General features: G+C 36.6%; 1 protein-coding gene across 17 annotated transcripts in view; it reads left to right on the top strand.

Moving 5' to 3' along the window:
* Positions 1–23,470, top strand: part of CCNT2 (cyclin T2) — a 48,969-nt gene that overhangs the window by 13,403 nt on the left and 12,096 nt on the right. For 4 of the 17 annotated variants that reach the window (XR_002643991.3, XM_089916883.1, XM_022569580.3 and 1 more), the window contains 3 exons: positions 15,762–15,890; positions 17,713–17,773; positions 20,244–20,306. Coding sequence is in view for 16 of the 17 variants with exons in the window: in XM_089916883.1 (XP_089773009.1) it covers positions 15,762–15,890; positions 17,713–17,773; positions 20,244–20,306 (253 nt within the window). In the remaining variant the exon portion in view is untranslated. Of the gene's footprint in view, positions 1–6,659; positions 15,891–17,144; positions 17,258–17,712; positions 17,774–18,971; positions 23,416–23,470 lie in introns of those variants that run through there. The other 13 variants (XM_089916872.1, XM_089916871.1, XM_089916873.1 and 10 more) reach the window with 11 other exon arrangements.

Below are 23,470 nucleotides of genomic sequence, written 5' to 3'. Positions count from 1 at the left end.
ATTTGGATTCCTTTTATTTCTTTTTCTTCTCTGATTGCTATGGCTAAAACTTCCAAAATAATGTTGAATAAGAGTGGTGAGAGTGGGCAACGTTGTCTTGTTCCTGATCTTCGTGGAAGTGCTTTCAGTTTTTCACCATTGAGAACGATGTTGGCTGTGGGTTTGTCATATATGGCCTTTATTATGTTGAGGTAAGTTCCCTCTATGCCTACTTTCTGGAGGGTTTTTATCATACATGGGTGTTGAATTTTGTCGAAAGCTTTTTCTGCGTCTATTGAGATGATCATATGGTTTTTCTCCTTCAGTTTGTTAATATGGTGTATCACGTTGATTGATTTGCATATATTGAAAATATTGAAGAATCCTTGCATTCCTGGAATGAACCCCACTTGATCATGGTGTATGATCCGTTTAATGTGCTGTTGGATTCTGTGTGCTAGTATTTTGTTGAGGATTTTTGCATCTATGTTCATCAGTGATACTGGCCTGTAGTTTTCTTTCTTTGTGACATCTTTGTCTGCTTTTGGTATCAGGGTGATGGTGGCCTTGTAGAATGAGTTTGGGAGTGTTCCTCCCTCTGGTATGTTTTGGAAGAGTTTAAGAAGGATAGGTGTTAGCTCTTCTCTAAATGTTTGAATTCACCTGTGAAGCCATCTGGTCCTGGGCTTTTGTTTGTTGGAAGATTTTTAATCACAGTTTCAATTTCAGTGCTTGTGATCGGTCTGTTTATATTTTCTGTTTCTTCCTGGTTCAGTCTCAGAAGGTTGTGCTTTTCTAAGAATGTCCATTTCTCCCAGTTTGTCCATTTTATTGGCATACACTTGCTTGTAGTAATCTCTCATGATCCTTTGTATTTCTGCAGTGTCAGTTGTTACTTCTCCTTTTTCATTTCTAATTCTGTTGATTTGAGTCTTCCTTTTTTCTTGATGAGTCTGGCTAATGGTTTACTAATTTTAGTTTTTAGTTTTACTGATCTTTGCTATCATTTCCTTCATTTCTTTTTCATTTATTTCTGATCTGATCTTATGCTTCCTTTCCTTCTGCTAACTTTGGTGGTTTTTTGTTCTTCTTTCTCTGATTGCTTTAGGTGTAGGTTGTTTATTTGAAATTTTTCTTGTTTCTTGTGGTAGGATTGTATTGCTATAAACTTCCCTCTTAGAACTGCTTTTGATGCATCCCATAGGTTTTGGGTCATCGTGTTTTCATTGTCATTCGTTTCTAGGTATTTTTTGGTTTCCTTTTTGATTTCTTCTGTGATCTCTTGGTTAAGTAATGTATTGTTTAGCCTCCATGTATTTGTATTTTTTACAGATATTTTCCTGTAATTGATATCTAGTCTCATAGCATTGTGGTTAGAAAAGATACTTGATATGATTTCAGTTTTCTTACATTTACCAAGGCTTGGTTTGTGACCCAAGATATGATTTATCCTGGACAGTGTTCCATGAGCACTTGAGAAGAAAGTGTAATCTTCTGTTTTTGGATGGAATGTCCTATAAATATCAATTAAGTCCATCTTGTTTAACGTATCATTTAAAGTTTGTTTCCTTATTTATTTTCATTTTGGATGATCTGTCCATTGGTGAAGGTGGGGTGTTAAAGTCCCCTACTATGATTGTGTTACTGTCGATTTCCCCTTTTATGGCTGTTAGCATTTGCCTTATGTATTGAGGTGCTCCTATGTTGGGTGCATAAATATTTACAGTTGTTATATCTTTTTCTTGGATTGATCCCTTGATCATTATGTAGGGTGCGTCTTTGTCTCTTGTAATAGTCTTTATCTTAGAGTCTGTTTTGTCTGATTTGAGAATTGCTACTCCAGCTTTCTTTTGATTTCCATTTGCATGGCATATCTTTTTCCATTCCCTCACTTTCTGTCTGCATGTGTCCCTAGGTCTGAAGTGGGTCTCTTGTAGACAGCATATATATGGGTGTTGTTTTCGTATCCATTCAGCCAGTCTGTGTCTTTTGGTTGGAGCATTTAATCCATTTATATTTAAGGTAGTTATTGATATGTATGTTCCTATTACCATTCTCTTAACTGTTTTGGGTTTGTTATTGTAAGTCTTTTCCTCCTCTTGTGTTTCCTGCTTAGAGAAGTTCCTTTAGCATTTGTTGTAGAGCTGGTTTGGTGGTGCAGAATTCTCTTAGCTTTTGCTTGTCTGTAAAGGTTTTAGTTTCTGCATCCAATCTGAATGAGATCCTCTCTGGGTAGAGTAATCTGGTTGTAGGTTTTTCCCTTTCATCACTTTAAATATGTCCTGCCACTCCCTTCTGGCTTGCAGAGTTTCTGCTGAAAGATGAGCTGTTAACCTTCTGGGGATTCCCTTGTATGTTATTTTTCCCTTGCTGCTTTTAATATTTTTTCTTTGTATTTAATTTTTGATAGTTTGATTAATGTGTGTCTTGGCGTGTTTCTCCTTGGATTTATCCTGTATGGGACTCTCTGTGCTTCCTGGACTTGATTGACTATTTCCTTTCCCATATTAGGGAAGTTTTCAACTGTAATCTCTTCAAATATTTTTTCAGTTCTTTTTTTTTTTCTCTTCTTCTTCTGGGATCCCTGTAATTTGAATGTTGTTGCATTTAATGTTGTTCCAGAGGTCTCTGAGATTGTCCTCAATTCTTTTCATTCTTTTTTCTTTATTCTGCTTTGCAGTAGTTATTTCCACTATTTTATCTTCCAGGTCATGTATCCGTTCTTCTCCCTCAGTTATTCTGCTATTGATTCCTTCTAAAGAATTTTTAACTTCAGTTATTGTGGTGTTCATCACTGTTGGTTTGCTCTTTAGTTCTTCTAGGTCCTTATTAAACATTTCTTGTATTTTCTTCCTTCTGTTTCCAAGATTTTGGATCATCTTTACTGTCATTACTCTGAATTCTTTTTCAGGTAGACTGCCTATTTCCTCTTCATTTGTTAGGCCTGGTGGGTTTTTACCCTGCTCTTTCATCCACTGTGTATTTCTCTTTCTTCTCATTTTGCCTAACTTGCTGTGTTTGGGGTCTCCATTTCGCAGGCTGCGGGTTCGTAGTTTCCATTGTTTTTGGTGTCTCCTTCCAGTGGGTAAGGTTGGTTCAGTGGGTTGTGTAGGCTTCCTGGTGGAGGGGACTAGTGCCTGTGTTCTGGTGGATGAGGTTGGATCTTGTCTTTCTGATGGGCAGGACAGCATCTGGTGGTGTGTTTTGGGGTGTCTGTGACCTTATGATTTTAGGCAGCCTCTCTGCTAATGGGTGTATTTGTGTTCCTGTGTTGCTAGTTGTTTGGCATAGCGTGTCCAGAACTGTAGCTTGCTGGTCGTTGAGTGAGCTGGGTCTTGGCTTTGAGATGGAGATCTGTGGGAGAGCTTTCGCAGTTTGATATTATGTGGGGTCGGGAGGTCTCTGGTGGACCAGTGTCCTGAACTTGCGTCTCCCACCTCAGAGACACAGGCCTGACACCTGCCCAGAGCACCAAGACCCTGTCAGCCACCCAGCTCAGAAGAAAAGGGAGAAAAAAGAAAGAAAGGAAATAAATAAAATAAAGGTGTTAAAATTAATTATTAAAAATAATAAAAGTAATTTTAAAAAGAAGGAAAGAAGAGTGCAACCAAACCAAAAAAACAGATCTTCCAATGATAACAAGTGCTAAAATCTATACTAAAAAACAAAAACAAAAAACGGACAGTCAGAACCCTAGGACAAATGGCAAAAGCAAAGCTATACAGACAGAAATCACACAAAGAAGCATACACATACACACAAAAAGAGAAAAAGGAAAAAATATATATATATAAAAAATTAAAAAAGGAAGAGAGCAACCAAATCAATAAGCAAATCTACCAGTCATAATAAGCTCTAAATACTAAACTAAGATAAACATAAAACCAGAAATAAATTAGATGCAGAAAGCAAACCCCAAGTCTATAGCTGCTCCCAAAGTCCACCACCTCAATTTTGGGATGATTTGTTGTCTATTTAGGTATTCCACAGATGCAGGTACATCAAGTTGATTGTGGAGATTTAATCCGCTGCTTCTGAGGCTGTCTGGAGAAATTTCCCTTTCTCTTCTATGTTGTACAGCTCTTGGGGTTCAGCTTTGGGTTTGGACCCACCTTTACGTGTAGGTTGCCTGAGGGCGTCTGTTCCCCACCCAGACAGGACAAGGTTAAAGGATTGGCTGATTCAGGGGCTCACTCAGGCCCTGGGGTGGGGAGGCGTATGGATGCAGGGCGAGCCTGCGGCAGCAGAGGCCAGCAGGACGTTGCACCCGCCTTAGGCGCACCGTGTGTTCTCCCAGGGAAGTTGTCCCTGGATCACGGGACCCTGGCAGTGGCGGGCTGCACAGGCTCCCGGGAGGGGCGGTGTGGACAGTGACCTGTGCTCGCACACAGGCTTCTTGGTGACTGCAGCGGCAGCCTTAGGGTCTCATGCTCATCTCTGGTGTCCGTGCTGATAGCCGTGGCTCATGCCTGTCTCTGGAGCTCATTTAGGCGGTGCTCTGAATCCCCTCTCCTCGCGCACCTGGAAACAGTGGTCTTTTGCTTCTTCAGCAGCTCCAGACTTTTTCCCGGACTCCCTCCCAGCTAGCTGTGGCACACTAGCCCCCTTCAGGCTGTGTTCACGCAGCCAACCCCAGTCCTGTCCCTGGGATCTGACCTCTGAAGCCTGAGCCTCAGCTCCGAGCCCCCGCCCGCCCCGGCGGGTGAGCAGACAAGCCTCTTGGGCTGGTGAGCGCTGGTCAGCACCGATCCTCTGTGCGGGGATCTCTCCGCTTTGCCCTCTGCACCCCTGTTGCTGTGCTCTCCTCCGTGGCCCCGAAGCTCCCTGCTCCACCACCCGCAGTCTCTGCCCGCGAAGGGGCTTCCTAGTGTGTGGAAACCTTTCCTCCTTCACAGCTCCCTCCCAGTGGTGCAGGTCCCGTCCCTATCCTTTTGTCTCTGTTTTTTCTTTTGCCCTACCCAGGTACGTGGGGAGTTTCTTGCCTTTTGAGAGGTCTGAGGTCTTCTGCCAGCATTCAGTAGGTGTTCTGTAGCTTGCTCCATATGTAGATGTAGTTTTGATGTATTTGTGGGGAGGAAGGTGATCTCCATGTCTTACTCCTCCACTGTCTTGTAGGTGCAAATTCACCATCTGAATCATTTTTTTAATGTCTGTTAGTTTGGAGGTGTGTTGGTTTGTTAAATTTTTTGGTGTTTTTAATTGTGGTAAAATATAACATAAAATGTAACATTTAAACCATTTTTAAGTGTACAGTTCAGTGACATTAAGTACATTCACATTGTGTGCACCCATCCCCACCATCCATCCATATCCAGAACGTTTTATCTTCACAAACTGAAAGTCTATTTAGTAATCAAACTTCACATTTCCCCTTTCTCCCCACCCCCAGCAACCACCATTCTACTTTGCTATGAATTTCACTATTCTTGGTACCTCCTGTAAGTGGAATCTTAAAATATTTGAACTTTTATGTCTACCTTATTCCACTTTACCTGATGTCTTCAAGATTCATGTTTGTTGTAGCATGTGTCAGAATTTCCTTTCTTTCTAAAGCTGAGTAATATTCCATTGTATGTTTATACTACAGTTGTTCATCCATTTTAATTTGTTAATGGACAGATGGATAGCTGCTATAAACATGAATATACAAATTGCTCAATTCCTTGCTTTCAGTATTTCAGGGTGTATACCCAGAAATGGATTTACTGGATCACATTATAATTCTGGGTTTAATTTTTTGAGGAACTGCCGTACTGTTTTCCATAGCAATAGCACCATCTCATATTCCAACTAGTAATACACACAGATGCCAATTTCACATCCTCACCAACACTCTTTTTTTTGGTGTTTTTGGCTGCATTGGGTCTTTGTTGCTGTGCACAGGCTTTTCTCTGGTTGCGGAAAGTGGCTCCTCTTCATTGCGGTGGCTTCTCTTGTTGCAGAGCACGGGCTCTGGGCGTGTGGACTCTAGAGTGCAGGCTCAGTAGTTGTGGCGCACGGGCTTAGTTGTTCCGCAGCATGTGGGATCTTCCCAGACCAGGGCTCGAACCCAAGTCCCCTGCATTTGCAGGCGGATTCTTGACCACTGTGCCACCAGGGAAGCCCCACCAACACTTACTCTTCTGGTTTTCTGATAATAACCATCCTAACAGGTGTGAAGTGGTATTTCATTGTAGTTTTGATTTGAGATTCTCTGATGACTACTGGTGTTGAGCATCTTTTCATGTGATTATTGGTCATTTATCTTCTTTGGAGAAATGTCTACTCAAGTCCTTTGTCCATATTTTAGTTGAGTGTTTTGTTGTTAAGTTATATGAGTTCTTCATATACTCTGGATATTGATCCCTTATCATATACATGATTTGCAAGTATTTTCTCCCATTCTGTAGGCCAACTTCATATATATGTGTGTATATATATATATATATAATATATATTTTAGTGCACAAAAGGTTTTAATTTTGATGAAGTCCAAATTTTTTCTTCTGTTGCCTGTGCTTTCTTTTTTTTTTTCCCCGCAGTACGCGGGCCTCTCACTGTTGTGGCCTCTCCTGTTGCAGAGCACAGGCCCAGCGGCCACGGCTCACGGGCCCAGCCGCTCCACGGCATGTGGGATCTTCCCAGACCGGGCCACGAACCCATGTCCCCTGCATCAGCACCAGGGAAGCCTGTTGCCTGTGCTTTTGGTGTCATATCCAAGAAATCATTGCTGGGCTTCCCTGGTGGCGCAGTGGTTGAGAGTCCGCCTGCCGATGCAGGGGACATGGGTTTGTGCCCTGGCCTGGGAAGATCCCACATGCCGTGGAGTGGCTTGGCCCGTGAGCCGTGGCCGCTGGGCCTGTGCGTCCGGAGCCTGTGCTCTGCAACAGGAGAGGCCACAACAGTGAGAGGCCCGCGTACTGCGGGGAAAAAAAAAAGAAATAATTGCCAAATCCAAAATTATAATCCAAAATTATTTCCCGTATTCTTCTAAGTTTTATAGTTTTAGTTCTTACATTTAAGTCTTTGGTCCATAGTGAGCTAATTTTTATATATGGTGTAAGGTAAGGGTCTGATTTTTGCATGCGGATATTGTTTTCTCAGTACCATTTGTTGACTTTTTTTTTAAGCAGTTCTTTGTAGTGTGATTTTTGTTGCTTAGGGACAACTCTTCTAATTTTTTTCTTATAGTATCTTTGTAAGACCTAAATACTTTTTGTGATACTCACTTTTTTCAGAGATTAGTTTTCCTGAGTTTTAAGTAGATGTGTTTCAGAGGAGCTTTTCTAACTTCACTGTTATTTTGTGTGATATTCAGAAATGTAGCAGGTTGCTTTCTGGGGCTTCCTGGCTGTGTTCCCCTACCTCATTTTTATCTCTGCTTTGCCTTGTACCTATCCTGCCAATTTTGCTTTTTGTTCCCAGAAGTTTTTCTTCAATGTGGAGTCCTGGAAGAGAGCCTTGGGAGATCAGTTTCAAAAGTTCATAGAAGTTAGCTTCAACGCTTTAAGGCTTATTCTAGGCCTCATGCATTCATCCACTTAATTGGACTTGACAAAATTTTTCGCAGGTTTAGCTGCTGTTATCAAATTGACCTGCCATGGTTTCCAGTGGGTGCCTGTTGGCTACTTTGAGTTTCTTCTGTTATCAAGTCCAGCACATGCCCCATTACTTCCCTTTCCTTATTGCATAGATGCTGATACTGTAGGTATTGTGGTTACAGTAGCCTGTTTTCTCCTCTCCCATTTGTATATTGGGATTTCCTTGTTAAGTGGTTTGGTTATAAGCATCCATAGGCTCTTGGTTTTGCTATCTTGTTACTCTGATTTTCTGTGGAGATTTGAGTAAGCAAGGCAGAAGATCCATCAGAGAGCGTTTGATAAACATATGAAAGCATGTGATATTCTTGTTAGATTTTTTTTTCAGATTGATTCTGAAAAGAGCTCAAAGTTTTTAAAAAAAGCTTTAAGGTTATTTTGAAACATGGTGCTCTATATGTCTAGTTACATATGTTGACTGATGGAATGTATTGACCATATCTTATACAAGTCTTTATAAAGTCTTCATGAAGCAGCTTTTTACCCTCAAAATTAAATGATTGTAAAATATTCATATAATTCATGCTTTTTTTCGTGCACACACACATACTTGTGTCTGCTAGTCTTGTTAGTTCATATGCTTCTTTGATGGCTTTAGCTTATTTGTCCCAGAACTAAGAAAGTATTTTATACAATTTGGTGATGTAGTAATTCTAAACTGAGCCTGGTCTATAGAATAGAGCAGATTTTTATGTTAACAAATATGCAAAGAGTGTTTGCATTAGCCAAGGCACACAAAGGTCTCTGTATGAAGACTGACTTTATGTAATTTATAAACTGATTTTGAAGGCATAACAAAGATATTTTTAGTACATAAAGCTGTTTACAGTAATTTTTTAAAGTGAAAATCAGACTATATCACTATACATTCTACTATAAACATGTGTACACATTCTAGGGAATGAGGAAAGTGATAGAAACATCCTTACCACCCCACAGCATTTTGGGGCATTAACTTAATATTTTATACTTAAATATAAGTTGTGGTCCTAGTTGTAAAGCTGGCATGTTAAGTACTCCGTGTATGTCATATTTAAGGAAATAGATGTGATGTGAACTAATGGGCATAGGGTTTCTTTTGCGGGTGATGAAAATATACCTTAAATTCACCAGTTTAGAATGTGTAATTCAGTGGGTATATTTATAGAGTTATGCAGCCATTATCACAATCTAAGTATATAGTACTTTCATCACCCCAAAAAGAAACCTCATGCCTATTAGCAGTTCGCTGATTTTTCTCCCCCCCTCCCAATCCTGGACAACCATTCTGTCTCTGTAGATTTGCCTATTCTGGACATTGCATATAAATGGAATTATGCAATATGTGGTATTACACTTAGCATAATGTTTCCAAGATTCGCCCATGGTGTAGCATATATTAGCACTTCATTCCTTTTTACTGCTGAGTAACATTCCATTCATTGTGTGGATATCTCATTTTATTCGTCCATTTATCAGTTTGTGGACATCTAGGTTGTTTCAAATTTTTTGCTATTGTGAATAATGCTGGTGTGAACATTCGTGTGCAAGGTTTTGTGTGGAGTTAAGGTTTTGTTTTCTCTTGAGTATATACCTGGGAGTGGAATTGCTAGATTGTATGGTAAACCTAGACCTCAATAATCTTAGGTAGCTTTTTTTTTAAATATTTATTTATTTATTTTGGCGGCACCGGGTCTTAGTTGTGGCACATGGGATCTTCCTTGTGGCGTGAGGGATCTTTTAGTTGAGGCATGTGGACTTCTTAGTTTTTGCATGTGGACACTCAGTTGCAACATGCATGCGGGATCTAGTTCCCTGACTAGGGATTGAACCCGGGCCCCCTGCATTGTGAGTGGGAAGTCCCTTGGATAGCCTTTTTAAAGACATTTTGTGAAACTGCCAAATGGTTTTCCAGAGTATTCATACCATTTTACCTTCCCATAAACAACGTTAAATGGTTCCACTTTCTCCACATCTTTGCCAACACTTAAACTGGCTTTTTTCAAAATTATGGTTATCCTAGTGAGTGTACAGTAGTATCTCGTGGTTTTGATTTGCATTTCCGTAGTGATTAATGGTCTAGAGCATCTTTTCACGTGTGTGTTGGCTATTTGTATATGCTTAAGCCTTGAACAGTACAGGGTTTAGGGACCCCACCCCCACACACTAGGAAATATGCATAGAACTTTACCGTTGCCCTGCCGTCTGTATACAAGGTTCTACATCTGTGGATTCAACCCACTGCAGTTGCTAAGGCACTGTAGTATGTATTTATTGAAAAAAAATCTAAGTTGTAGGACGTCTTTATATATTCTGGGTAATAATCACTTATCAGAAAAATAATTTGGGAGTATTTTCTTCCATTCCATTGCTTGTCTTTTTCACATTCTTGATGGTGTCATTTGTAGCACATGTATCCAATTTATTAATATTTTTCTTTTGTCACTTGTGCTTTGGTATATCTAAGAAAGCATTGCCTGATCCAAAGTTATGAAGATTTATTGCTGTATTCTTATAGGAGTTTTTTAAAATAGCTTTAGCTCTTACATTTTGTCCTGTGATCCATTTTCAGTTACTTTTGGTTTGTGGTGTTAAAGAGGGAGGGATGGACTTCATTTTTTTGCATGTGATTATATGGTTGTCCCAGCACTATTAGGTGAAAAGACTGTTTATTGAATTATCTTGACACTCTTGTTGAAAAATCAGTTGACCATAAATATAATGTTTATTTCTGAACTCTTTGTTCTATTCCACAACCTATATGTCTTTATGCAGTACCACATAGTCTTGATTACTGTAGCTTGTAAGTTTTGAATTCAGGAAGTATGAGTCTTTCCAACTTTGTTCTTCTTTTTCAAGGTTGTTTTGGTTATTCTCTGTCCCTTGCATTTCCATATGAATTTTAGGATCAGCTGGTCAGTTTCTGCAAAAAAGAAGCTGGGATTTGACAGGGATTGTGTGAATCTGTAGATCAATTTGGAGAATCAGGCCATCTTCACAGTATTAATTCTTCTATAATATTAGTTTTTGTTTGTTTAGCCATCTGAAGAAAAGTGGTTTTTTTAAGGTTTATGTGGTATGATAGAATACATATGCAATGTTAATGTTCTTATTTCACAGTACTATGATTGTTTATTATGGGCTGGTAGGAGCTGAATATGTAAGGGAGAGTTGAACACCAACATTTGAAATGCTAAGGGTGTTTTAAACTATAAATTGATTTTTTTCATTTTTGTAACAAATTCATAATGATGAGGTACTCCTCAATAAATAAATTTTAAAATGCCAAATTGTGTTAAGCATATTAAATGTATTTAAATATAATGTAATTACTTTGGAAATCAAGCCCTGTTCTCTTCATCAGTACTATTTTTCAGCAATACTGAATACTAGTATTTTTTCAGTCTTTATTAAGCCAGCTCTTTTTAAAATGTAACTAGATGTTCCAAATAACATCCAACCTGAAGATTTGTTTAAATTCTCAACATAAAATTTCTTACGTTGACAGTATTACACTCACACATAATTATATGGGTAGGAAAACAGCCAAAATGCCAGAGTGAGTTAATGACATTTTCTGTAACACTGAAATGCCAGTCTTCTCAGTGCAGTAAAATTAAGGGTTTAAACCCCTTTTTAACATTGTACTGGAATTTTGGTTTAATTTGTTGAAGCTTGGCGATCTTTCTTAGTAACAAACAGACATTTTGACCTATTTCGTTTTCTTCTTTGTTGGGGGGCTGTTTTTCTTCATATCTAAGTTTTTACTTTACTTTTCCTGTTCTGGGATCCTCTTTCTGTGAGTCTTTGCTGAAGTTAAACCATTACCACTTTTCCGTAACTATAGCCATAGGCAAGTGAGTTCCAGATTCAGACTGTGGTATCTAGAACTAGCTGGATATTTATTAATGAAGCGTCTTCAAGGCAGAGAAAATAGTTACTCCTATTCTTAGAGGACAGGAAGTGTTGGGGCAATTAAGGGACAAGGCAGAAATGGCCTCACCAGCCTGTAAGACCTAAAGATGAAACCTAAGAAAAGATTAGAAAAAGCTTGTTGATGATGTATTAGCAAATAGAAAGCAGACTTGGAGGTCTTTGCTTCTGTTAGGGCTTTTTTGCATTAGCAGATTTAAAGTTGAAGAGTAAGAAAACAGCTATGGCTAGTTCTTAAAATGTATACACAAAGTGTATGCAGAAAATTAGCTACTAAAAGAATAAAGACCAGAATGATTTATTTGAAACTGATTTTGATGTAGCCATTTTCAGTGACTTAGAAATCACCCAAGCTTTTTGTTATTGCAAACTGACCTTGCCTCCAACTATCAAGGTTGAAGGCAGCAATGGAGAGTGAAGAATGTCAGCAGTGAGGGCATCATGAGCAGAAGGGGGAGACAGCGGCCAGGAATGGGCAGGAGGAGAAAGATGGAGAAGGAAGGGAGTCAGATCAAGAGGTAGGAATGGAAACATACAAAGGAATAGAATAAGAGAAGAATGTAAAAACAGCTGGAGGGAGAAGGGAAGAGAGGAGTACAAGTGTAATCATTGAAGTAAAGTCAGGTGTCATCATTTCAGTGTTTCAATCTGCTTATTAGTTAGGACTACAATGAACCCTTTAAAGAATTGAGTTTAACCGTGGAAGAAAGAAGGTGAGCGAGAAAGAAGGGAATTTTGATGAGCATGTTAAATCACTTTTTAAATTTAAGATCAACCCTAAAAATACACAACTGTTGTTTCATTTTGCAGCATAGTAACAATAATATTTGAGTCATATTACAGTGGGGCACTATTCTAAGTGCTTTACATATATTGATTCATTTAATCCTTACCACAACTTAATAAGCAGATACTATTTCTCCCATTTTACAGATGCGGAAACTGAGCCACAAAGAGAATAAGTAATTTGCCTAGGCTAGTCAGATAACAGAGCCAGGATTCCACTGAGGCAGTCTGACTACTGTGCTACAGCTGGCTTCATCACCTCTACCTCCCCCTCTCCATCATTTGTATGGTATATTTCTGTAGAAATTTGTCTTGTTTTGAGAATGTAATATACCCTTGAAATAGTTGTACATCTGCTAGAGTGACAAACTGTGGACACTATTTAAAGATCAGTTTTTCTTCTCTTTAGTTACAGTAACTTGAGAAAGTTTATTAAACTCAGTACCAGAACACAAAAGATGAATAGTGCATGGTCCCTGTCCCCAGTGAACTGAATCTCAGTTTGTAATTGGTCATTTGAACCAACCAGATGTCTACTCCAATATTGGTGTGAATTCTTTTACTTTGAACCAAGTTTGCTAATGAATGTTTGTTGTCTTCAGAAGTATGCTCACCTTTAAAAGCCACCGACCAACTAGAAGTATTGTCGTTACTTAAAGGTTTTTGAGTTATTTTTGTTTTAATAAGCTAAACAACAAAGTCAGCTTTTCATACAAAAAGCAGTGGTACCTAGTTTGATTACCTTCCTTAGTCATCCTTAAAATTAAAGCCTCGCATGGATATTCACAAAGTATCTAAAAAGGTGTTTTGTTTTGTTTTGTTTTTACAGCCCTGATGGAGTAAGATGTTTGCAGGCAGTAGAGGAGGAAATGTGAATGGAGGTAGTGGATTTCACCAGGAACTTTGGAAGAGTGTTGGGTATTAGTTGCACTGGAGGAGGATGAGAATTGAGCCCTATTTAGAGGGAGAACAGAAAGACTTCTGTGAGGAGTGTGGGTAAATAAACCAGGAACCTATCCTGAAGATCATTGCTTAGCTCCTTGAATACTTAATTTTTAAAACTTTTTTGTAGAATTTTAGAATCATTCACTAGCATGCATATTTTGTGTCCATTGAGACTGTCTTCTAAGGAGAAGAGCTATGTGGTTTGAAAGTGCTTCTTGATATTGAGGTTTACAAAAAGTCTGAAGAGGATGGAGCTGTGACTGGGAGTCCTAAGAGATTTTACCAAGAAAAACTCATTGGAGACTTTTAGAAGTGCCCTTTAGGCAAGTAAGAGAAATTCTGGATTATCTGGTGTTAGGAAGACAGTTTAAATATTAAGTTCAGTCTAATTTGACTTTTCATTTGAGCCTGTATTGCTTCACTGTTTGACAAAGAGTTCTAGCATTTGAAGGTTGACTTAGCCATTTCCCTCTTAGACATGAACGAGATAATAAATGAGAGATTGTGGGAAACTGAGAGTATCTTCATTTTATTGAGTGTTTCTTGCATTTCTTACCTTGGCATTGGCTCTTAGATTTTTTGTTTTGACATTTGGAATACTCTGAACTTAATATTGGTGCCTTTATATTAATATGTGGATTATCCACATGTCATTCATTAAGCAAGCATTTTGAACAGCAGCTCACAATGCTGGATAACGAATGAATAATTTAGTCTCTGTGTTCAAGCTGCTTCTAGACTGGTAGGGCAGACAAAATTAATAAACCCCAAGTTAGAGTACAGTGTAAGTACAATGATAGAGGAATACACCATTTGCTATTGAATAAAGAAGAGCAATTCACTCTTACTCGGGAATTTTACCTTGGGTGGGTGTGATCTTTTGAGGCAAGCTGTTAAATAGAAAAGGAATTAATCAAACAGACTAGGTAGCAGTGGTAAGAAATTTTCAGTATGTAGACAGAATGACAGAACAAATAGAACATAATTGTCCACTCTCAGTTATCTTACACTTTCTACATCTCAGGGACCCCCCTGCCCTGGATGACTGCCATATAACTGGTATCTCAAGAATATTGACTAATTTTGGTATTGCTTAATTAAATCTGTTGTAAAGAATAACAGTTTAGTCTGTATCTATGAAAACTAAGAATAAGTTGCTTTTCTGAGCATTCTCAGTTTTTTAAACCATTTCCTGTTGTAATTTTAAGAGACTGAAATAAATTGAAAGTCCAAGATGGAATTATTCAGTCTATTTAAGGTAACATTATTGCTGGTTGTTTGTAGCCAAACTCACTTAATTTTAGGTATGTTTTAAAGATTTGTACACAGGAAGAGAACTTCGTGAAGTCATTTTTACTCCATTGACTCATCTGCAAATGCAGTTGGACTAGAGAAGGCCCCTTTCAGATCCAAAATCCAGTGATTAAATTTTATATCTCAAGAATGATATTTATAAGTTGTCTTAAAAGCTATCAGAAGAAAGATCCATCTTCCCTGTATAAAATTTTCTCCTTATGTTAACTACCCAAATCATGTAGCTTGATTTATGCCCCCCTCTCTCCTCCCCTCCTTCTTTTGGCATTGTTTCTCTATAGTGATTGATAACCCCTCAGATGCAGTTAGACTCAGATATTCATCTCTTGAAAAAATAATGTACCTGAATCTTGACGTTTAGAAATTATCTTTTCATGACACATTTTTTGTATATATTCCTAGAATGTTATTTGAACTTAAATTATGCCAGTTTTCTGAGTCAGCAATTATTTGGTTTACTGCTAAGTCTTTGGATAAATATTTGCTCAAAATTGGTGTTCTCTTAGTCAGTATCTTTATAGTGCAATGTTCTTACGCTTCTATCCCAAGAACATAACTTACTAAAGCTAAAAAAAAAAAAAAAAGTTAATTTTTTTTCATCTCCAGTTAGAAAGGTTTCTACTCTATTGGTTTGTCTTACATGTTTATATTCCCTGGTTTTTTAGCTACTTTTAATATTGCTATATTGAAGTAATAGAGATATTAGGGAGCAGTTTCATGTTCAGAATCCTCTTATTTTGCCTTGTAGATTCTTGTTCTTTTTCTCTCTTAAGCAAGATTGTATAGCTCTTAGCCACAAAATGAAGCATTGAATAAAAGAATCCTAGTAAGTGGTGACTGCCTCAAAAGAGGGAAAATCTGGGTATACTTTACCCACTTTTCTTTTTTTTCTTTTTCCTTTCTTTCTTTCTTTCTTTTTTTTTTTAAAGCTTTGGCTTCATTATTTTGCTTGAGTTTTTTCCTTTACCTCCACAATGTGCGTTAATATTTAAACTCTCTTTTAGCTAAAGTGTAAGTCTTTTTCCTTTTAGAATTCTACTTGCAAAACAAGTAAAACAGATTTTATAGACTGAGGTAACTAGTTCTATCTAATGAATAACTTTTAAAAAATTTAATCTCATCATAGCCCAACTTCAGTTCATACTTTTAATATGGCATTCCTTTTTTGCATGCCCCCTCCCTTAGAAAGTAGAAAGTGTTTCCAAAATTTATTTGTTTTTAAATCACCAAATTTTATCTTTTCCACAGATAATATCACCTACTGCATTATTTTTGGCTGCAAAAGTAGAAGAACAGGCTCGAAAACTTGAACATGTTATCAAAGTAGCACATGCTTGTCTTCATCCCCTAGAGCCACTGCTGGATACTAAATGTGATGTATGTAAAAATTGGGTGTTTTGGGTTTTGAAACCTTTTCATTATTTAGATTTAATAAAAATACAATTCGATTAGTGTTGCCTTCCAATGCTGCTTATTACTATTACGACTTAGGAATGTAATACCAGGAAGTGATCTGACAGAAACATATTTCATGTTAATGTTCATGAATTTCATTGTCATTCTGCGTCATGTAAAGCTTTGATTCAAAGGTACTTTTTAAGTGTTTCACATTTTGTTTATCCTCACAGCAAACCTGTGATATATGTAGAGGGTATATCATATCACCTTCATAGTTTGGGTGTATTTAAGACCAGAGATATATAATTCTCTTAAATTGTCGGCAAGTAAGGGAATAGAAAAACCTCTGGATTTATCTCTAGACCAGTAATTACTCTTTTTATGGAAGTGTTCCTTTATTAATGCGTGTATGCTACTACTATTCTCTGACACATAAAGATTTATTTTACCATGCTTTCATGAGTGTCATTTTGAAATTATTTTTATTTTCCTAAAGCGTAATACTGGTTTACAGGCAGCTTGTTCATCACCAGTGTTTCAATAGACCTTGTTTGAAAACACCATTTTTAAATGTTCTGACATCTTAAAACAGAAGCTAGCCTTCTGGGCCTTTGAAATCCTTTTTCTAGCACTCCTATGTAAGTGAGTTGCTTTATCAGGAACTGTTAACTACTGAATGACTACCAGACTGTATTAATTCAGTTTGATTTGGATCAAGTTTAAGGTCCAAATTAAATATATCTGATTTTATTAATGACAGGTTTTATCCTACATGTTGGCTTTTAGGGACTAAAATATTAATGTAGCTATTCAATAATAGAGAATGTATGATTATTTAAAGTTACTTCTTATAGTTTCTATTAACTTTACAAATTCAGAATTATTTCTTGTGAATGCTTAGGGTATTGTTCAAATAATAGAAAAATCTGTGTTTTAAAATTCAGCTCAGTGATCTCAAAATGGGCATAAATAAAGGTGCTTTCACTCTAAGTTTAGCAATATGTCCTTAGAAATGAATGTTTATATATAATATAGTTTCCTTATCACCTTAGTCAATTGTCATGATATAAGAATGAGATGGCAGGAAAGTTTTCATACCTTTTATTCCCCGAGTAATTACATTAGGGCAATGATTTATTGAAGTTGAGGGAGAAGATCGTCTGTTTTTGTCCCCACAGGTGTATGGTACATTGTTTTGGTATTTTATAGCTAAAATTTTTTCTTTTAATCTAGGGGTTTGAGGGATTGTTTTATTTTGTCTTTTCTGAAGAGAGGAATTTAATTCTAAAAAATAACGCACTGACCTACTGTGACAGTCAAGGAATTACTACATGAAATATCCTAGAGTGAGTTGATAAATCCTTTTCTTTAAAGGCCAATTCGAATTTAATCTTACTTGGGTTGGCGCTTCCTGTCCTTAATGAGTCTTGAAGCACCAATGCCTAGGTAAAGTTTTACGTTACAGACTGGAGATGTCTTTTTTCAATTAACCTACCCCCTTTCATATTATTATTTTTAGATTGGTGTTTGTTTTGTTTTGTTTTGTTTTGCTTTGCTTTGTTTACATTTCCTGTATTAGAAGTAATTGAATTTAGAGTTTCCTGTATTAGAAGTAATTGAATTTAGAATTATCACAGAAAATAGGTTTTCTCTATCACCCTCAGTTTTATTTTCTTCATATTTCCAAACTACCTTGTAGTAGTTTGTAATGAATCTATAATACTCATGAGATTTAACAGTCCCATAGTCTAGTAGTGTTATGTTTATTAAGCATTTTAATATTATTATTTTTACCTGGCAGGCTTACCTTCAGCAGACTCAAGAACTGGTTTTACTTGAAACCATAATGCTACAAACCCTAGGTATGTACTTATGTCAGGTATTATTTGTGTGTGTGTGTTCTTCAGTGCAGTATTCTAAATAAAGGAAAAGATTTCTGGAGTAATTTTATCATTGAAGAAAGTTTCATTTGAAAATAAAGTTTGGTGCCAGAATAGTATTGCCTGGTTCTAAGGAAGCCATTTTTTAAATTTTAATTTTGTTTAGCATTTAATTGAATGGCAAACATAGCCTTCAGTGTGATTTCTTATATTTTCAGATAGTTGAGACACTGTGCTTCATTTTGGATTTGCATTGGGGAATAAAATGGTCCTTTAGGGCTGTGGTGTATGACTGTAATATGTATAAACATACATGGCAGTCCTGCTGTACTAGAGCTTATGAATTTATCACATCATTTTATTGTATTTTTTTAAATATTTATTTGGTTGCACTGGGTCTTAGTTGGGGCAGGTGGGCTCCTTAGTTGAGGCAGGCAGGCTCCTTAGTTGCGGCATGCGAACTCTTAGTTGCAGCATGCATGTGGGATCTAGTTCCCTGACCAGGGATGGAACCCAGGCCCCCTGCATTGGGAGCATGGAGTCTTATCTGCTGTGCCACCAGAGAAGTCCCTATCACATCATTTTAAATGTGACATAGTAGTTTATTTAAATGTTGATCGTCCTTGTCTAAAAGTTATATTGTCTGCAAGGTTTGTGCAACTTAAGTATCTGTAAAAATTGTTTATTCTAATCTTTTACTTTACTCATGAGGAAATTGAGCCCTAAGCAGGTTTTGACTGTGTACAGTCATATATTACTTCTGGAAGAACCTAGCAGGGTGTAGTGGGAAGAACATAGGCTTTATGGAGATCTGCGCTTAAATGTGTAAGCCTCTTTACTTTCCAAACTTGGTCAGAGTTCCTTTACCTTTCGTACCTCCATCCTGTATGTGCAAGGTGGAATAATAATGTAGCTATAACATTGTGACTTTGAGGATGAAAGATTGTTGTGGTTTTTTGTGTTTTTTTTTTGCTGTATGCGGGCCTCTCACTGTTGTGGCCTCTCCCGTTGCGGAACACAGGCTCCGGACGCACAGGCTCAGCGGCCATCGCTCACGGGCCCAGCCACTCCGCGGCATGTGGGATCTTCCCGGACCGGGACACAAACCCATGTCCCCTGCATTGGCAGGCGGACTCTCAACCACTGTGCCACCACGGAAGCCCGAAAGATTGTTTTTTTTAAAAATTGCCACATAGTGTTTCATAAATAATCATTATTTATTATGGTAGTTATTTTTATCTTACTTATACTCCGTTCCCAAATGTTGAATAGAAGTCTAATAATCATAGCTTTCCATCATGACAGATTCTTTTTATTACAAAAGTAGGTTGTTTGAAACACATATAACTTGTTGAAAGTTTTTATAATATAAATATATAAAAATAAAAGTGAGAATATTTTTATTCCCTCCAAATCTATTTAGCATGTTACCATTTTATTATATAAATATGAAATTTTACAAATAATGAAAGTTGAAGGAAAATAACATTTTAAAATAGTTATTTTATCATATGAAATCAATGTATCGTATTCATATTGTTGACGACAGATTCTTAAACACAGAGAATGAATAGCATTATTTTAAGGGGAGCATTAGAATTTACAAGATATAACTATGGCTCTTGTTAAAGTGCGATTTTGCAGGTTTAATAACAGAAATGTGAAGAGACCACACAATAACTTTATAAATCCAGATAATCTGTTTATTAGGATGTTATTCCTTTACTACTGCTGAAGGCACCATACAACGACCTCCACTTTAAAAAAAAAAAGGAAACGGAAAAACCCTGCCCTACCTAAGGGGTTGACTGGACATGATAGCTTTTCAATATGTTGTCTTTGGTTTTAGAAACAGTGATTTAATCTTGAGGCCTATAAGGTTCACTCGCCTTAACAGTTTTATTTTTATTAGTAATGAAATGTAGTTATAAGCTAACTGAAACCCACTGATCTCTAAGGTACAGTGAGAAAATAAGAGGACCATATTTAAAAGGTCATTTCTCCCACTGTGGCCCAAAGGTTGTATTTATGAAAAATGTTCTTTTCACATCTTCTGAAAGAGTTGGAATATATTTAAGAAATACGTTACATAGTTGAATTCCCTCCTTAAACTGTGGGGCAAGCTTAATGTATTTGTCATGATTTTAGTTTTTTTTTTTTTTTTTTTAGTTTGTTTTTAACTTGAGGATAGTCTCAAACTAATTGTAATTGAGAATTTTGAATACATATTACTTATCTCTAAATAACTTTGTCAGTTTTCATAATTGGAACACTATTTTTGAGAAGATATTATTTATTATAATTGGGGGTATAATAAACATGTCAGTGATGGGAAACTTTGTCTTTGAGTTTTTTTAATAATGAAAAATATACGTTTATGGTTATGAGTGGCATTTCTCAGGCAAGTATTATAGTGGTAAATGACTGGGAAAAAAAGTGCTTTTCATTTCAGGTTTTGAGATCACCATTGAACACCCACACACAGATGTGGTGAAATGTACCCAGTTAGTAAGAGGTAAGTGAAACTTTTAAGTTAAGTTTTAATGCTTTTTATTGTCTATAATTGATAATTGAATGCTATTTTGTTCTAGCCTTGAGTTTTATTAAAATGGCAGAAATGTCATTTTGAAGCATTATTTTTCAGTGTTCTACACCTGCCTATTCATCTACTTCTATTTTTGGTTCTTCCTGGTGAATTAGCTTCCTTTAACTTTAGGTGAGAGTCTCGTTTCTCTAAAAAATTAGAGGGCTTCCAAATACTAGGACTCTTTCTACTTCCCCATTGGGCTATGCCCACCCCAATTCAGGTAGTATTTAAGATGTAGGCCAAATTTAACATATAGGTGCAGAAAATAGTATTGATTTCCAATTTATGTCAAACTTTGATTGACTTCCTGAAAAGTGATTACGGTTTAAGAATTCAAATCTTTCAGGTAAAAATTGCCTTTCTTAGCGGATTTGTCATTTTGGGAAATGTTTTGCCCATGTTCGTTTGAACAGCATTGATTTAATACATTTTTCAAAGTTCTTTAGCATTACTAAAAATGGTTTCCTTTTTGTGTATAATGAGGAAATTATTATATAGCATGATATATAACAGCATGTGATGTACTTATTAAACCTTTTATAAACAGGAGTACAAAGTTTTTGTATTGTTTTCTTTACTCCTTATAAAGCATGTGGTATATATTTTTCTACTCTTGTTAATGAATCCTGTGTATCTATCGTTGTATCTCTAGAAATAATTTTTCACACAGATGCATGCAGTACTACTACTTTCCTGTTTACCATGTGAAGTGTTACACACTAATAGCAACCACTTGGAACCTTTAGTGTGCCTTTTTCTGATACTTCTTTTTGAAAATGAAATTTTGCAGTTTCATTCCTTTACCACCAGACTTGTTTAGGTTTATTCTAAACAAAATGGGTAAGACTTTTGAAGGCCTTGAATCTAGTGTTTACCTAAATGTTCTCTTATTCATTCTAAATTGAATTCACTTTATACCTAGGTTAAAGTTTTATTACTATGCTAATGGCTACATATAAAAACAGACAAACCTGTTGTCTGGTACCACAGTTGTCATTGTTAAGAAATGGACTAAACAAAAACAAAAAAAACAAAAAAAAAAGAAATGGACTAATAAAAATCCCATTTATATTTTTTTAATCCTAAAAGCAAATGTTATCATTTATAAACTAAACTAGAACATATTTAATTTTGGTTTCTGTTCTTCATGGTTATGTATTTTATAGCACTTTCTCATCCTCAGTATTACAGTGTAGTATAGAATTGTATAGATAACTATTGTAGATGTTGGATTAAGCAATAGAGCTTGAGAGAAGTTCTGTTTTCCTGAAAACTTGGAAGGGTAAGCTGTTTTGTTTAAATAATGGAGAGCTATATAATTTGCCTTAAGTTGAGATTAGTAAAGAAAGATGTTGAAGATATTAAATATAGGTTAAAAATATGTATGTGTATGTGCATATACATACACACACACTCTTAGTAGGAAATGAAACTGAATTTTCAGCTTAGTATTGTGAAATTTGAGTCAGCTTCTCTTAAATCCTATCTAAAGAAGCTAGAGACATTAAAGTCCATTTATTTTGCAAAATTGAACAGTAAAATTTAAACATTTACAAAAACTATGAATTTGATATATCATCCAAAGCAAAATATTTAAATCTGATTTTTTGTTGTTGTTTAAAATGTGACCAATTCTTAAATTTTAGTATGACTCTCATATGTGTTTAACATCATTTTGTCTGACTAACATTTCAAGTAACTATAATTTTCATCTTACTGCATTTTTAAAATGTTCTTTCGTGTTTGGTATATGTTTTTTCCTTTGCCCCTAAAACCACTTTCAGCTAACAAAAGAACATTTTCCCTACATTCTTCTTTGTTGCAATGACTTTTAATAGGTTATTGAATTAACATTTGTTCTGAGGTGAAAACTGCAATAGCAGTTTAAACTTATTTTTACTTACTTTTCTATATGTTTTGATTCTTTCGTGGGTGGGGGTGAGGGTAAAAGGTTTGAGTTCTTTGAAGTTCTCCCCTGCCCCCGACCTCTGGAGATGAGAAAGTTATTATGCTACTTTGCTGCAGGATTGGCTGATGTCATTTTACAGGGACCTTTCATTTCTGTGATTTCTCCTTCCCTCCCCACCAGGAAAGAATGCCATACTTAAGTCACACTGCCTCCAAGACATCTGATGCTTTGACACTCTTCCTTAGCACAACTCTGCTAAACCCAAATCCCTTTTGTAAACCTTTATGTTGATGATCCACATGGGGCAGCAGGGAATTACAGGTGCCACAAATAAAAATAGGAGAGGGCAAGGAATTTGAGACCTGTTAGAGGGGGTGAGCTGAGGTGAACTGATCCTAGGTGAGCAGAGAGGAAAGGTATGTCAGTGATTATGAATGTAACTGGGGAAAGGGGGGAGACTATAGCAGAGGCATCCCTGTTGGGAAGAATAAGAAGCAGAAGAAGGGAGAGGGGCACTGTTTTCCATTTCAGTGTTTCAAGAAGCTAGTTGTTAAAAATTGCTTTTCTATTGAGGACCAGTATTGAAGCATCCTGATTCCCTCTAGAGTACTTGTATCTTTTCTAACGTTATGGTTACCTGGATTATATAATTTAAAAATAATACAGTGGTGTTTTCTATATCTACATCCTTATAATGTTTCTAGGTTGTTTATTCTCTGTTGATGCTTAGTAGCATGATGAAAAACTGAGCAGTTTGTGCTCTCTGAGTTTGGGGGTTGGGGGTTTGTTTTTGTTTTTTCTTTTGGTGGAAGTACTTAAACCAACTTAAATATGATGACTGAGGATTAAGTCTGGCAGGCAACTCCTTGTATTTTGTATTAGACTTCAAAATCTTTTCTTCTTCTTCTTCTTCTTTTTTTTTTTAAATCCAGGAGAATGCTTTATTGCAACTTTTAGCTGACTAGATGCTTAACTTAGTAACAAGTTTAGCCCTTGTAACTGGCTAGCTAAAAGCAAATCGGCTTGTTTCTCAGATCTTTGGGGGATAGCAAGAAACATTTGAGTGAATGTTGTTGAAGATTTTCAGTAGTATAGAAAATGATGGCGCTCTTGTGATATTTGTAAGTAGTAAGTAAAATTTACTTTTTGTGTACAAATCTTTGAAGTTTTTGTTGTGTTGAGA

This window comes from Delphinapterus leucas, chromosome 8 (assembly GCF_059928025.1).
Source record: "Delphinapterus leucas isolate spDelLeu-1000000601 "Yukka" chromosome 8, BTC_Dleu_Yukka2, whole genome shotgun sequence".
Classification (NCBI taxonomy): Eukaryota; Metazoa; Chordata; class Mammalia; order Artiodactyla; family Monodontidae; genus Delphinapterus; species Delphinapterus leucas.
This window is presented reverse-complemented; position numbering and strand designations above follow the sequence as displayed.